Below are 13793 nucleotides of genomic sequence, written 5' to 3' on the forward strand. Positions count from 1 at the left end.
AAGAGGGTAGGATTAGAACCCACAATGTTGTCTTTTCCACATGTGAGCCCTACCACAAAGCTATAGAGTGGAAGAGTATATTTAGTGCTAACTAAAATATTATAAATGGTCCCTCTTCGCCCTTCCTCTTTAGTAGTGCCTTCTTCTTTAAAGCCCCTTCAAATGGTCCCCATTCTCCCTCCCCATTTAGCAAGTGCCTTCTTCTTTAATTTCCCTTAATTGAAACTCCTTCCTCCCGCCTTTATCTCTTAGTTTAATCATGCATTTTCCCTCTTCCTTTTAACCCCTCTTCTCTTCCCCAACAACTAAATAATGGGAATTTCCAGTAGTTTAATCATGCCTTTTCCTTCTTGATTTTCACCCTCTTCTCTTCCCAACAACTAATTAATGGGAATTTCCCTTTTTCCAATGCATGGCTCTTGCATATTCTGGACCTAGAATAAACTTTCACTCTCTCCTCATTGCTCAACTTTCAAGCTCACCTTAGCTTCTTGCGAACTCTGTGCTTATAATATCAGTGTCACCTTGATTTACTGCTACCCTGCCTCTTTGCTCATGGCGGAGGCTCCCAGAAGAAAGAAGTCTTCAAAGCTACAGTCCGATGCTGCAATGGCAGTGGGTACAGTAGGAGTAGCGAATCTCGCAAAAGTAAAGGAGGAACCCGAAAACATACCAGCAGAAACCGGTATTGCTGGGAAAGGTCCTACTATCCTTGCAGCCGAAGCCTTCACCCATGGAGGCGTCAGAAAGGTGTTTTTCTCCGCCCTGTAATATTGAAGCAGGCTGTGACACTAATTATACGATTCAACCTTCCTTGGGTCTAGTCCAGAATCAGCTATCCCGGTGTAATGCTTCTTAAACGATGTCGACGCACGTGTACGTGCCACTATCAGCCGGGGGTAGGGCCTGAGGGGGCAGAGGTAGGGGGCGGGGGAGAGGGTTGAGGGTGCGGGAGTAGGGGCGGGGGTAGAGGACGGGGGAGGGGGGGCTGAGGTGCTGGGGAAGGGGCCGGGATAGATGGCAGGGGAAGGGGGCTGGACGATGCAAGTCTCACGAGCATTATCTTTTGGCAAATTAGTCTCTGAATGATCAACTTACACACTAGGTCTGCGTTCGAATCCACTGGGTATGGCAACGTGAAGACTTAAACCCTAATGACATGGTTTGTAACGAAAACTAATACAATGGGGATAATATGCCTGCTCTGCAGAGGTATAAATGCCCACTTGACAAGCTAGGTAACACATTGTTTGTCATTGTGGAACCATCGAAAGCCTAAGGCAGCGCCAAATCCTGGATCTCTTGAACCACCTTCCCTTAAAAAGTCCTGTGTCATCAGCAAACCTAGAGGCAAAAAGCTCCTCCTGTTGTTGGATTGGAAGCCTCATCCGAACGAGGCTTTCTACTTGGAACACAGAAAATAGCCTAGGGCCTTTGCCATAAAGAGAGAGAGGGAACGGGCAAGGGGGCTGCCCTGACGATTGAACGAGAAAGCGCAAAGGCCTCCCATATGTGACCTTTTATAAACATTTGAACGAGAAAGTGCAAAGGCCTCCCATATGTGACCTCCTAAAGATATCTGTTTGGTGCTGCTTGCATACAAGGCCGAGACCTCCGAATCCACTTGTGGACATTCTCATGATTCAGGAGCACATATTTTCAGTAGCAAACCTCACGCGCCAACGCTGCCTTCTCCCTGGAAGAGGACCAGAGATGTGGTCCCCTACAGTGGGTAGGAGCGGAGGGGGTTGCATCTCAGTTTCCCAAGCATTTGGCCTAAGATGCTTTTGCTCAAGGTGAGCTTATATAGTGAGGACCGTGTGGATTGGTCTTAAAATGGGTGACTCTAGGATTTGAATTGTCAACATTTATGCCCCCACCTTGCAAACAACAACACTGCCCCTCTTTCTGGAGGCGGCTGACAAAGAGTCTTCCAGATGTTGCCTCCTACATTGTTGGAGGTGACTTCAATAGCCTAGAGTTAAGGAGGACAAGCAAGGCGATGCTTCTTTCTCGGCTATGCCGGCCAAGCGATAGCACTTGGGAGCAATTCGTCTTCACGATGAATGGTCAGAACCCTTGGAGACAGGCACAGTTTTTCAGATTGCCTGGCACACTTCATTACTCCTTCGGCCAGAGGCAGCATGACGGACTACTAGAGCAACTTGACAAGTTCTACATTGGAGATTGGACGAGCACAGGGGGGATCCACGAAAGACAATGATGTCAGAGGACTCCTCTAATTGTGCTCCACCTAGAGTAGCCTCCCCCAAAAGGGGTTCCGTATACATGACGCTATGTTACAGATGAAGAGGTGTAAGGGGCCACAGTAGGGATTTGGCTGCTATCAGAGAGTGCCCTCGCGTCGTGGCAAGGTGAGCATCCTGGATAGTTGATGCCATACAGAGGAGCAGTGCGAAGCTTTAGGCCCAGACTCTCCAGCAACGTAACTCTCTTCAAACATCTAAGTGAGAGCTGAGATGAGAGTTGGTTTGCATTGAGCGGCTCAGAGAGCAAGATCAGATGGAGGCCCCTTCACTCATGAGGAGCTTTCGGAGGCCCTCAAGGTCCTTCCTCCACAAAAGTGCCCGCGGAGGATAGATTGACTCTAGCCTTCTTTAGGACTGTGTCAGGGAGTTCATTCACACCCCCCTTAGGTTGGCCTTTCAAGACATTTTTGAATATGACTCGCTTCCCTAGTCATTGAGTCTAGGATCGATTGGTCCGACATTCGACAGTGGAGACCGAATACCTTGCTACAAACTACTTAGAAGATCTTAGCTAAGGTCTTAAGGTTGGGTTGAGGCCCCACCTAGTTGAGACATCCGACAATGGAGACCGAATACCTTGCTAGAAACTACTTAGAATATCTTAGCTATGTTAAACACAACATCTATTCCCTACTGCAAATCACGGGAGCAGCACCAATTCTTTCCTCCCAGCCAACCTTGCTGAAGCATATGAGTTGACAAAGAATTCGAATCAGAAAAACATACGTGAATCACACATTCTCTTCTCTCTCTAGCTTCAACAAGCCCCATCTCCCTAGATGGATCTAGATGCCACATGTCATCATCACAGGGCCTTCCTACTGCAACATTTCACCCCTCTCTTGGGATGCATTAATATCCTTTGCCCCTAGGCACATTCCTTGCATTAGGCCCTTAGCCTTAGATCCACCTAGTCTGGTGCTATCAACCCTCACCTAGGACCTTGACATTAATTCCCTCCCGATCATTTACATGAAGCGCAAACAAATAATTACAAACATAGATCCTTTAAGGGAAATGTCGACCGATTCTTCTGAGGTCATGCTACCTCGGCTAGAGCGTAACATTCCTTCCCTCTTCAGACATCAGCGTCCTCGATGATAAAATCTGGGAATACTCTCCGCAACTGGTATACGGATTCCCAGGTAGCTTCGGATAGAGGCTGACCATGCCATGCAACCAACACCGTGGGTATCTTCCGATTTCGTATTTGCATTGTTCCTCGGTCCAGGATTCTTGTTGGTTTGCGCCTCGCATTATCCTCTATCTCCTGAAACAAAACCACACCTTCGATTAGTGAGTCACCTGTATGTAAAAATTTCTTTAAGCGCGAAACATGAAAAACCGGGTGCACCTTACACCCCTGTGGCAATTCTAATTAATAGGCTACCTTGCCTATTCTCTTTAGAATTAACCACGGCCCACAGTATCGAGGTGATAACTTAGCACACTCTCCTGAAGTCAACGACTTCGAGTGCGAAGGAACTCTGAGAAAAACTTTTTCTCCTTCCTTAAATACTCTTATAGACCGGTTTTCATCCGCATACACCTTGGCTCTATCCATAGCCTGGCGGATATTAGCTCTCGCAAGTGCTAGCATCTCCCGCATCTGAACTACAAAGTTTGCGGCACTAGACACTTTCTGAGGTACTCCAACTATAGTTGGATTTGCTGGTTTATAACCATAGTTCAGCTCAAACGGACTGAACCCTGCCACCACAAGGATAGAATCATACCCTCCTTGTGTCGTAGGCAGCCCTACAATAAAGTCCATGGAAATGCTCTCCCACTTACTTAGTGGTATTTCCAAGGGCTGTAAAAGTCTGGGTGGTTTCACCCGCTCGGTCACATATTCATGAATATGCTTTTTCATCTTTGGCTAAAAGAAATCTCGCTTCACGAGATCATATGTCTTCTCGACCCCTGGATGTCCCGCACATGGGCTATCATGGCATTGTCGAATGACTCTCTGCCTGAGATCATTCTGACCAGGTACTACAACCTTGCCATTTCTTTTCAGCATACCATCCCTTATGGTATATCTTGCATAAGTTTGGCCTTTTCTGGATGCCAGGTCATCCTTTTCATTTTCCCCGGGTTTTAACACATTAGCTTTAGGCCATAAGCTCTGGACAAACTCGTCCACCTTTTGAGTTTCTCTGATCTCGGTCATTAGAGCACTCTCTAATACCGTGAAACTTAGGTTGTGCATATTGCGAGACAACGCATCAGCAACCTTATTGTCTTTTCCTCTTCGGTACCGAATCGTTAAATTAAACTCCTGCATGAGCTCTGCCCACCTAGCTTGGCGGCCCCTCAAGTCAGGCTGTTTACAAAAATGTTTCAGAGTATCATGATCCACATCCACATAAAACTCTGAACCATACAAATAATGCCTCCATGTTTTCAAAGCATGGATAACAGCATACAACTCCAATTCATGAGTTGGCCAAATTCCTTTGAGAGGGAGAAAGCTTCTTGCTTTCAAAGGCTACTGGCCTTCCCTCTTGAAGGAGAACTGCTCCTACTGCAATGCCACTTGCATCGGTTTCCAGGAACAACGGTTTTTGGGGATCAACTATTTTTAACACCGGTCCTGTGACCACAGCTTGTTTTATGGTGTTAAAACTTTCTTGTTGATTCTGTCCCCATATAAAAGGTACTTTATCTGAGGTCAGATCAGTCAATGGCGATACTATTTCGGAATATCCTTTGATATGCCTTCTATAAAATTGGACAAATCCCAAGAATGATCGCAACGTGGTCAGACTCTGAGGGATTGGCCAAGTTAGTATCGCAACCACTTTCTTTGGATCCATTTCTACCCCCTGTGGAGTAATTATGAATCCTAAATATTCAAGCCTAACCATACACAGTATAGTTTTCTTTTTATTTACATAAAGACTGGCTTTCCTCAAAGTACTGAACACTAGAATATCATCAATAAAATGTACTACAAACTTTCCGATATACGGACGTAGTAAATCGTTCATAAGCATGACGAATGTCGTTGGAGCATTGGTAAGTCCAAAGGGCATTACCAAAAACTCATAATGACCAAACCTGCTTCTGAAAGCGGTTTTATGCACATCCTTGGCTCTAATCCGGATCTGATGGTAGCCACACTTAAGATCTATCTTACTGAAAATCACGGCTTCATGTAATGCATCTAGCAAATCATCAATCCGAGCCATAGGATACCTGTGCTTAACAGTGATATTATTCAATGCTCTATAATCTATATAGAGGCGAAATGTATCATCCTTTTTCTTCTTTAATATCACTGGCGAAGCAAAAGGTGAGAAACTTGGTTGAATCTGCCCCAACTTGAGGTATTCTTCCAATTGTCTACGCACCTCCGCCTCTTCAGTAAAACTCATTCTTTAGGGAGGTCTATTTACAAGTTCTACCCTCGGGATCAGTTCAATCTTATGCTGAAAATTCCGCTCTGGAGGTAACCCATAAGGTAGTTCATCCCTAAAACATTCAGAGAACTCCTTTGTTATAAGATTAGCCAGCTTGGCCATCTCACCACTTTGCGAACATAAGTGCTAGCCGAAGAATCATCAACCGGCTCTACCGATGCTGTACAAAGGAATAAAAACTCTTCTTGAGCTTTTCGGATTTCCATCATGGAAACCAACGGTCCCTGAGGTATATCTTTCTCACCTCGCAAGACATAAAGCACATCATTCATCTTGAATTGATATACGTGCTTTTTCCAATCAATGGCTGGATTCTTCCTAGAATGCCACGCCATACCCAGGGCTATATCTACATGAGCAAGCTTGGTCATTTCAAAATCAAGCTTCTCAGCATAGTCCTGAATATGAAGCTCTAACTGGGTAACCCTTTGGTCCCATACTTTAGTTGAACTTCCATCTGCCATCTTGACTGTATACGCATAGTCAGATGGACTTGTCTTTAATTTCAGCCTCTTCACGAGCTTGGAGTTAATCACATTGTGAGTTGACGCCGAGTCAAATAACACAATGACATCATGATTGGCCACTTGCCCTTTCATTTTAATTAACTCCGTATCATTAAAGGCTGTATATCCCGTTGCTGCGGGCTTAGATAGGATGTTATCAGGTGCACTCGTTACTAGCTTAGCAACAGACACACATAACAAACGAGGTACTAACTTCTGAGAAGATCCTGCTAGCTGAATCTGCATCTCTTCCGCTCTGGGACTTCCCTTCATCTCCACGTCGCATTCTGAGATCACCATCTCAGCCATCCGACGATCTTTGTTACGTGGACAATCCTTCCACTGATGAGGCTGAAGGCAACCAAAACATAAGCCTTCTCTCCTCGCTTTTTCCCTTTGTTCTGGGTTTAAGGGAGACTTAGACCAAGCCCGGGCTGCCATTGGGGTTACTTTCCTCTTTACTCCAATGGTGGTACTTGGTTTAGGAGTTTCAGCCGGTTTAGCCTGCTTGGCTTGACCACTCGGCTGAGAACCACTCCCTCTACTAATCCATTTCTTCTTAAACCCAGATTTCTTCGGATACCCATACTGGGTTCGGACCTGTGCAAACCCACTTGGCCTGCTGCCCTTGGCATCTTCATAGTTTAGGGCTATGGCTATTGCATCATCTAACGTGTTCGCGTACTTAGCCCGAACTTCCATTTTTATTCGATCATTCAATCCAAATATGAAATCTTTCACTTGGATTGATTGAGGCAGGGGTTCATCAACCTTCATTACACTCTCTCGAAACTTATCAGTGTATTCTGCCACCGATAAATTTCTCTGACGAAGGTTCCTATATCGATCCCAAGCTCGGGATGCTTCGTCGGAGGTAAGAAGTGTTTCATGAATTCTCTTTTAAACCCCTCCCAGGTAGTGGATGCTATACCATCTTTTTGTTGCTTAATCCACCACCTATCCGCTGCCTCACTAAACATGTGGGTGGCCTCGCGGATCTTCTTGATGTCATTTCTGATTTCACAAATGGCGAACGCCTTGTTCCATTTGTGTAACCAGGTCTCAATGACATCAGAACTACGGTCGTTCATCCGACCATAATACTTTTCCGGTCTGTAATTGGCAATATTTGGTACTTTAGCCTTCCTAGGCTCGACCGTTAGGACACTAGACTCCGGTTCCATTGGAGCCTTTCCCTTCTCATCTCGAGAAGGTCTGGCAGACATACTGTGTATCGCTCTCCTAAGTTCAGACTGCCCTGCATTGGCCTGTAACTGCTGCGCTAATAACTGTTGCAAGGCATCCTCAAGTAATGCAATCCTGCCAGATAAGGTATGAGCTACTGGGCGCGACACCTGCTCGGTCGGTCGGACTCCTAACTCACAAGGGTCCCTCTCGGAAGCCCCTTCTTCTGCTTCCATTCAGTTCAATGGGTGTTTTGTTTTGTTTTTTGTTTTTTTTATAAAACACCGCTAGAAAACTGTATTTACAACTCACACAATTCAGGGTACTGGCACTTTGACACAATTCCCTATACTAGGGAATTCCTGCAATCCCACATGCACACTGACTAGGCATTTGACACATGCATATATCCCAAATAGCGCTTTTTCCTATACTAGGGAAGCTCCTGCAAACTAACTCTGACTGAAGCACATAGGCATAATCTCAAGCATAATCTGTCCCTGCTATAGCATCGAACCCTCATGCAGACTAATTACTAACGAGACCCTCTTCATGCAAGCGGAGCATCACCACAGACTAAGCTCGGGAAAAAAAAACACAGAATTGACGAAGGCCAAAGAAAGCTCCCTGGTCTAATTCTGTCTGAGGGAATCTGTCTCAGCTCCACAGTGTTCAAGCCCCTACTCTCCTGTGACAAGTCTGCAACCAAGAGCTTTGCTTGAGCGTCGATCCAGTCACAGCTTACGAGCTGGCTGCGTGGCGTTGGAGAGCTTTGACCGTAAGTGTATAAAGAAAATACTTGGAGACAAATAAAACAATACTGAAGACAATTAATGGCTGAAGAAGATATATATATCACAAACGGAACTCAGTACAAGTGAAAATATGAGAGAAGCTCTGGAGGAAACAAACGTCAGTCCTGACAACTGTAGTGGACTTCTGCACTAGCTCCACAAGTTGGAACTGAACCAAATCTGAGACAGCAAACTGATGCAGGGGTTGCTGCAGATTTGGAATAGAAAGAACATAATTTGGAGCGGAAGTTGGAGGTAGATTTTGGAGCTGGAGTTGGGACAGATCTGAAGCTAAAAGAAGGCAGATCTGGAGCAGAAATTGGAACAGATCTGATGCAGAAAGGAGGGCAGAACTGAAGCAGAAAGGAAGGCTGATCTGGAGCAGAAAAGAGGGCAGATCTGGAGCTGAAAGGGGGACAGATCTGGAGCAGAAAGGAGGACAGATCTGGAGCAGAAAGGAGGGGAAATCTGGAGCAGAAAGGAGGACAGCAGAGGAGGCAGCCAGGAGGCAGAAGTTGAGGCAGCAGAGGAGGCAGCCAGGAGGCAGAAGTGGCTCAGGGTGTGCAGGAACCTCTGGAGCTGGAAGAGAGAAGATAATAGAATACCTAGCCCCCCCCCCCTTTAAATAGGAAGGGGCTTTAAGTCGGTCAACCAACAGGTTGACCGACCTGGTCAGATTTGACCGACCAGGTCAATCTGGTCGGCCAGAAAAAAAACTTTTTTTAATAATTTTTTATTTTGTTTATCCTCTGAACTGGGGCTTTTGACAGTTCTTTGGTTGTGGTTTTTGCCTCCGATTCGGGGTTTCTTTGACAGGATTTGGAGAGGCACCAGTGGTGTTTGTACCTGTTTATCTTGTCGTGGAGAATTGGAGATTGCCTGGCTTAACAAAGTGCGCCAGGGAAGTAGATCAAGAACTATTACGGGCCAGCCAGACCCATAGCCAAATAACGGGAGATATGACGAAGCATATTTTTACAGGCTCCCCATAACCTCCGTAATCCTGCTTGCGCGTCGCTCATCCACGAATCATCGAAGGCCTCCCGTCAACAATCACTGGTTCCGTCGCAGACCACGGGCAGCGCCAACCAAATCTGCCCGTCGTGTGGAGGTCACGTACGCCTTTACTGTTCCTCCGTTGGGCGTCACCCGTGGCAAGTTTGGAGCGAACAAGACCTGTCGTATCGATCTAGTCTCAGCTTTTGTCGTCACACCTGCGCTCCAAGCTTCGTCGTCGCATATGACGTTAGCAGCTTCTCTGCATAATCCATGTCCAGACCTCTGCTCACGCCTACGAGGTACACCCCTTGCTGTCCAAGGCAAAGGCAGAAATAGAGCACCAAAAGGCCAGGCCCCGCATGGACTCTCCGTCACCCAGATCGTCTCTCTCACCTAGCAACCTGGCTCTGATACCAATTGTTAAACACAACATCTATTCCCTATTGCAAATCACGGGAGCAGCACCAATTCTTTCCTCCTAGCCAACCTTGCTGAAGCATACGAGCTGACAGAGAATTCGAATCAGAAAAACATACGTGAATCACCCATTCTCTTCTCTCTCTAGCTTCAACAAGCCCCATCTCCCTAGATGGATCTAGATGCCACATGTCATCATCACAGGGCCTTCCTAATGCAACATTTCACCCCTCTCTTGGGATGCATTAATATCCTTTGCCCCTAGGCACATTCCTTGCATTAGGTCCTTAGCCTTAGATCCACCTAGTCTGGTGCTATCAACCCTCACCTAGGACCTTGACATTAATTCCCCCCCGATCATTTACATGAAGCGCAAACAAATAATTACAAACATAGATCCTTTAAGGGAAATGTCGACCGATTCTTTCGAGGTCATGCTACCTCGGCTAGAGCGTAACAAGCTAAGGTCTTAAGGTTGGGTTGAGGCCCCACCTAGTTGAATCATCCATGTTACGCAAACAAGTTTTGTTAAGGAGCGCACTATCCTAGACAATATCTTTGCCTTTCAATAGGCCATGAATTGGGCTCAAGAGAAGTCTCAGCCTATCCCCATCCTTCTCTTGGACTTTCTTGTTGAATCTTTTCCTTCAGAAATCATAAACAAACAGAGGAAAGCATGAAGATGTTGAAAACTAGAGAGAGAGGTGTATGTATTGAGGGGGACAGCTTTCCATTTGAAAATTTGAAAATGGAAAGGTAGGGAGGTAGAGCAGACAAATAAGTGCATGTTTTTGAATTTGAATCTCTGACATGACGTATTCAAATTTGAATTTTGAATCTTGATTTTTTTAATAATTAAACTAAAATTATAATTTTGAATTATTAAAAAATCCTCTGATAGTCTTTTTTGCTTCACGAACCATGCGACGTCAAATGCTTAATGCCTTAAGTCCTTGACACCTCAAGGGCATCCAGACCTTAGCAAAATAAGCCCTTGATGGCTTGGGTTTCTCAAAGGCTTTTACCATTCTACTCAAGGTATCATTCCCTTTAGTTCTTGAAATCCCAAGGGCTTCAAGAACTTACCACCTTGAAGTATTCCCTTAAGATCTTAACGCCCTAGGGGCGTTAAGGACTTATTACCTTAATGGCCAAGGGTGTCAATGCCTTGATGCCTTATTCCCCAAGGGAATCAACACCTTGACTCCTATTCCCTTGAGATATTGATGCCCCGAGGGCATCAACGGCTAATCAAATTAATCGTTTTATTAACGTGATGCATCACATGCTTATTCCATTAAGATATCAATGCCCCATGGGCATCAACACCTTACCTCCTTATTCTCTTAAGTCCTTGATGTCCCAGGGGCATCAAGACCTTAGCAAAAATTATGACAAGGTGGAGTGGTCTTTGCAGAGGTTGGGCTTCTCAGACAAGCGCGTCCCACTATAGTCCTCTGCAACTCTTATCAAAGTATCTACTGCTTTGGCTGCTGCCTGACATGATCATGAAGTTCGTGCACGTTCTAGCTCAGCATGGTCCAACTCATTGGGGGGGGTGGTGGCGAACAAGGTCCTTCTATGCGTGGAAGACTGTGTGCAACTGCAGACTTTTGAGTTTTTGAGGGAGGCTTGCACGGTGAGTAGTCCGTGTCTGTGCAGTGGCATTCTAAAGGGATCATTGGCTCAATGGCCACCTTTAGCGCCCACTGCAGACCCAACCGACTAGCACATTGGTTCAGGGCCAATGATCTATTTGGCTGAGCTGCACATCTGGGCCTAAGCGAATCACCACCGCTGCCAGGCCCAAACCTCTCGAAGTTTAATTGGAAATAAGCTGTGTCTCCATGCGTGATCCATAGCTCCTTCCCCTGCTGCCCCAACCACATGTCCATCATCTTGAACATCTGATCTCTCATCATCAGGTCGAATGAGAATGGGAGCCCACTGCTCCTCACCCACGGCCACAAATTTGAAGCCTCACGAAGCTAAAGCAGGGCTTCCAATGGTGGCAATGGTGCCCCCTTTTTGAGACTCCTATTCCCTTGAGATATTGATGCCCCGAGGGCATCAACGGCTAATCAAATTAATCGTTTTATTAACGTGATGCATCACATGCTTATTCCATTAAGATATCAATGCCCCATGGGCATCAACACCTTACCTCCTTATTCTCTTAAGTCCTTGATGTCCCAGGGGCATCAAGACCTTAGCAAAAATTATGACAAGGTGGAGTGGTCTTTGCAGAGGTTGGGCTTCTCAGACAAGCGCGTCCCACTATAGTCCTCTGCAACTCTTATCAAAGTATCTACTGCTTTGGCTGCTGCCTGACATGATCATGAAGTTCGTGCACGTTCTAGCTCAGCATGGTCCAACTCATTGGGGGGGGTGGTGGCGAACAAGGTCCTTCTATGCGTGGAAGACTGTGTGCAACTGCAGACTTTTGAGTTTTTGAGGGAGGCTTGCACGGTGAGTAGTCCGTGTCTGTGCAGTGGCATTCTAAAGGGATCATTGGCTCAATGGCCACCTTTAGCGCCCACTGCAGACCCAACCGACTAGCACATTGGTTCAGGGCCAATGATCTATTTGGCTGAGCTGCACATCTGGGCCTAAGCGAATCACCACCGCTGCCAGGCCCAAACCTCTCGAAGTTTAATTGGAAATAAGCTGTGTCTCCATGCGTGATCCATAGCTCCTTCCCCTGCTGCCCCAACCACATGTCCATCATCTTGAACATCTGATCTCTCATCATCAGGTCGAATGAGAATGGGAGCCCACTGCTCCTCACCCACGGCCACAAATTTGAAGCCTCACGAAGCTAAAGCAGGGCTTCCAATGGTGGCAATGGTGCCCCCTTTTTGAGGCTGCAAAATCAGGACTGAGATGCCTTGAGTGCTGGCGGGTACTCGTTTGGAATATCTAGATAGCTCTAGGGCCTCAACCGATAGAGTTCTATTGGAAGAGGTGGTCCTGGGTGAGGCTTCAGCCTTGGGGTCCTTGGGTCCGGAATCTCAAGGGTCTAACGAAGACCATACAGAAAATGCTTCCATGGTTTAAGGGCATGGATCATTGCCAATAGCCCCTTTATCATAAACTAAATATCTGATCTCGATCAGGACCAGCTTGTGTTCGTCCAATACAATGGGTGACCATGCTGCTCTAGGGCTGCTCCAATGGCGTAGTGGCTAGTGTCTTCCATTAGCATGGCCATTGGTGCCTCATGATTGGAGAATGAATCGCCATGATAGATTGTTAACGCCATCAATGCCAGGGTTGAAAGGTCCTTCAGCAACAAGTTCAAACAATGGGCAGCATACGGGGTCCAGAAGATATGATTGAACTCTTGCTCCACAAGACGATCAGCTAGCTTGCAGTTCGAGGCATGATCAGTAACAACTTGAACTACATGTTCAGGGCCCAGCGGCAGTGTATTCTCTAGTTTTTGCCTCTCCACTGGTATCTATGGATTTCTTGAATTCAATTCCTCGTGCAGTGCGAACCACAATGTTGAGAAGAGGTCTCCTTGCAATGTCTGTGCAGCCATCAGAAACAATCGAGCATCCATAGTAGGGCCAAGTAATGCATCATGTATAGGCTCCTTGACACTCTTGCTCTCTCCTCCAAAAGAGAGGTACATAGCTTCTCATAATCTGGAGGTTTATATCCCCTTCCAAATGAAGCGACTTCACTTACATCTTTGTGAAATATGGAGACCGTTGAAGAGCAAATGGTAATTCATTGGCATAGAAGTAATGAGCCACAACATCATCAACCTCCTTCCTTGAGGCATTGTTGAATACAATTAGCATGGTCGATTGAGATAGTGTCTTCGGGCCTGCACTCAAACTGTAACCAATAGTACCCTTGTGCTTCTTGCTAGAGGATTCATGATCTTCATGTGCGATGGCTGCCTTCTCATCTGGTGGCACCTTCGTGCAAACTTGAACACCCATGTTCTTCATTCCTAGAAGATGGGCACGCACACGAGAGTATGATCCACAATGTTCAATCCACAAAAAGAGCATGACCACTTATTGCTGCCTCCTTTCAACCTGGCAGAGCTCCCTTTTTCTGCAATGTGCTTCCAAAACGGCTTAGGATCTTGTGAACAACGTCGAGTGAAAAGAACTTATTGTGACAGATTTGGTAAACACCTTCTTCTCCATCTCTTGTTCCCCAGGCTTACGGCTTCAAGTC

General features: G+C 46.1%; 1 protein-coding gene across 1 annotated transcript in view; it reads left to right on the plus strand.

The window, feature by feature from the left end:
- Positions 1–462: 462 nt before the first annotated feature.
- LOC147896795 (uncharacterized) overlaps positions 463–13793 on the plus strand; it is a 137375-nt gene continuing 124044 nt past the window's right edge. The window contains exon 1 of the mRNA XM_087381776.1: positions 463–750. Coding sequence (XP_087237902.1) covers positions 556–750 — 195 coding nt within the window. The 5' untranslated portion in view covers positions 463–555. The remainder of the gene's footprint in view (positions 751–13793) is intronic.

Source organism: Dipteris shenzhenensis, chromosome 11, assembly GCF_047967505.1.
Source record: "Dipteris shenzhenensis isolate YYH24624 ecotype China chromosome 11, Dip_SZ_1.0, whole genome shotgun sequence".
Taxonomy (NCBI): Eukaryota; Viridiplantae; Streptophyta; class Polypodiopsida; order Gleicheniales; family Dipteridaceae; genus Dipteris; species Dipteris shenzhenensis.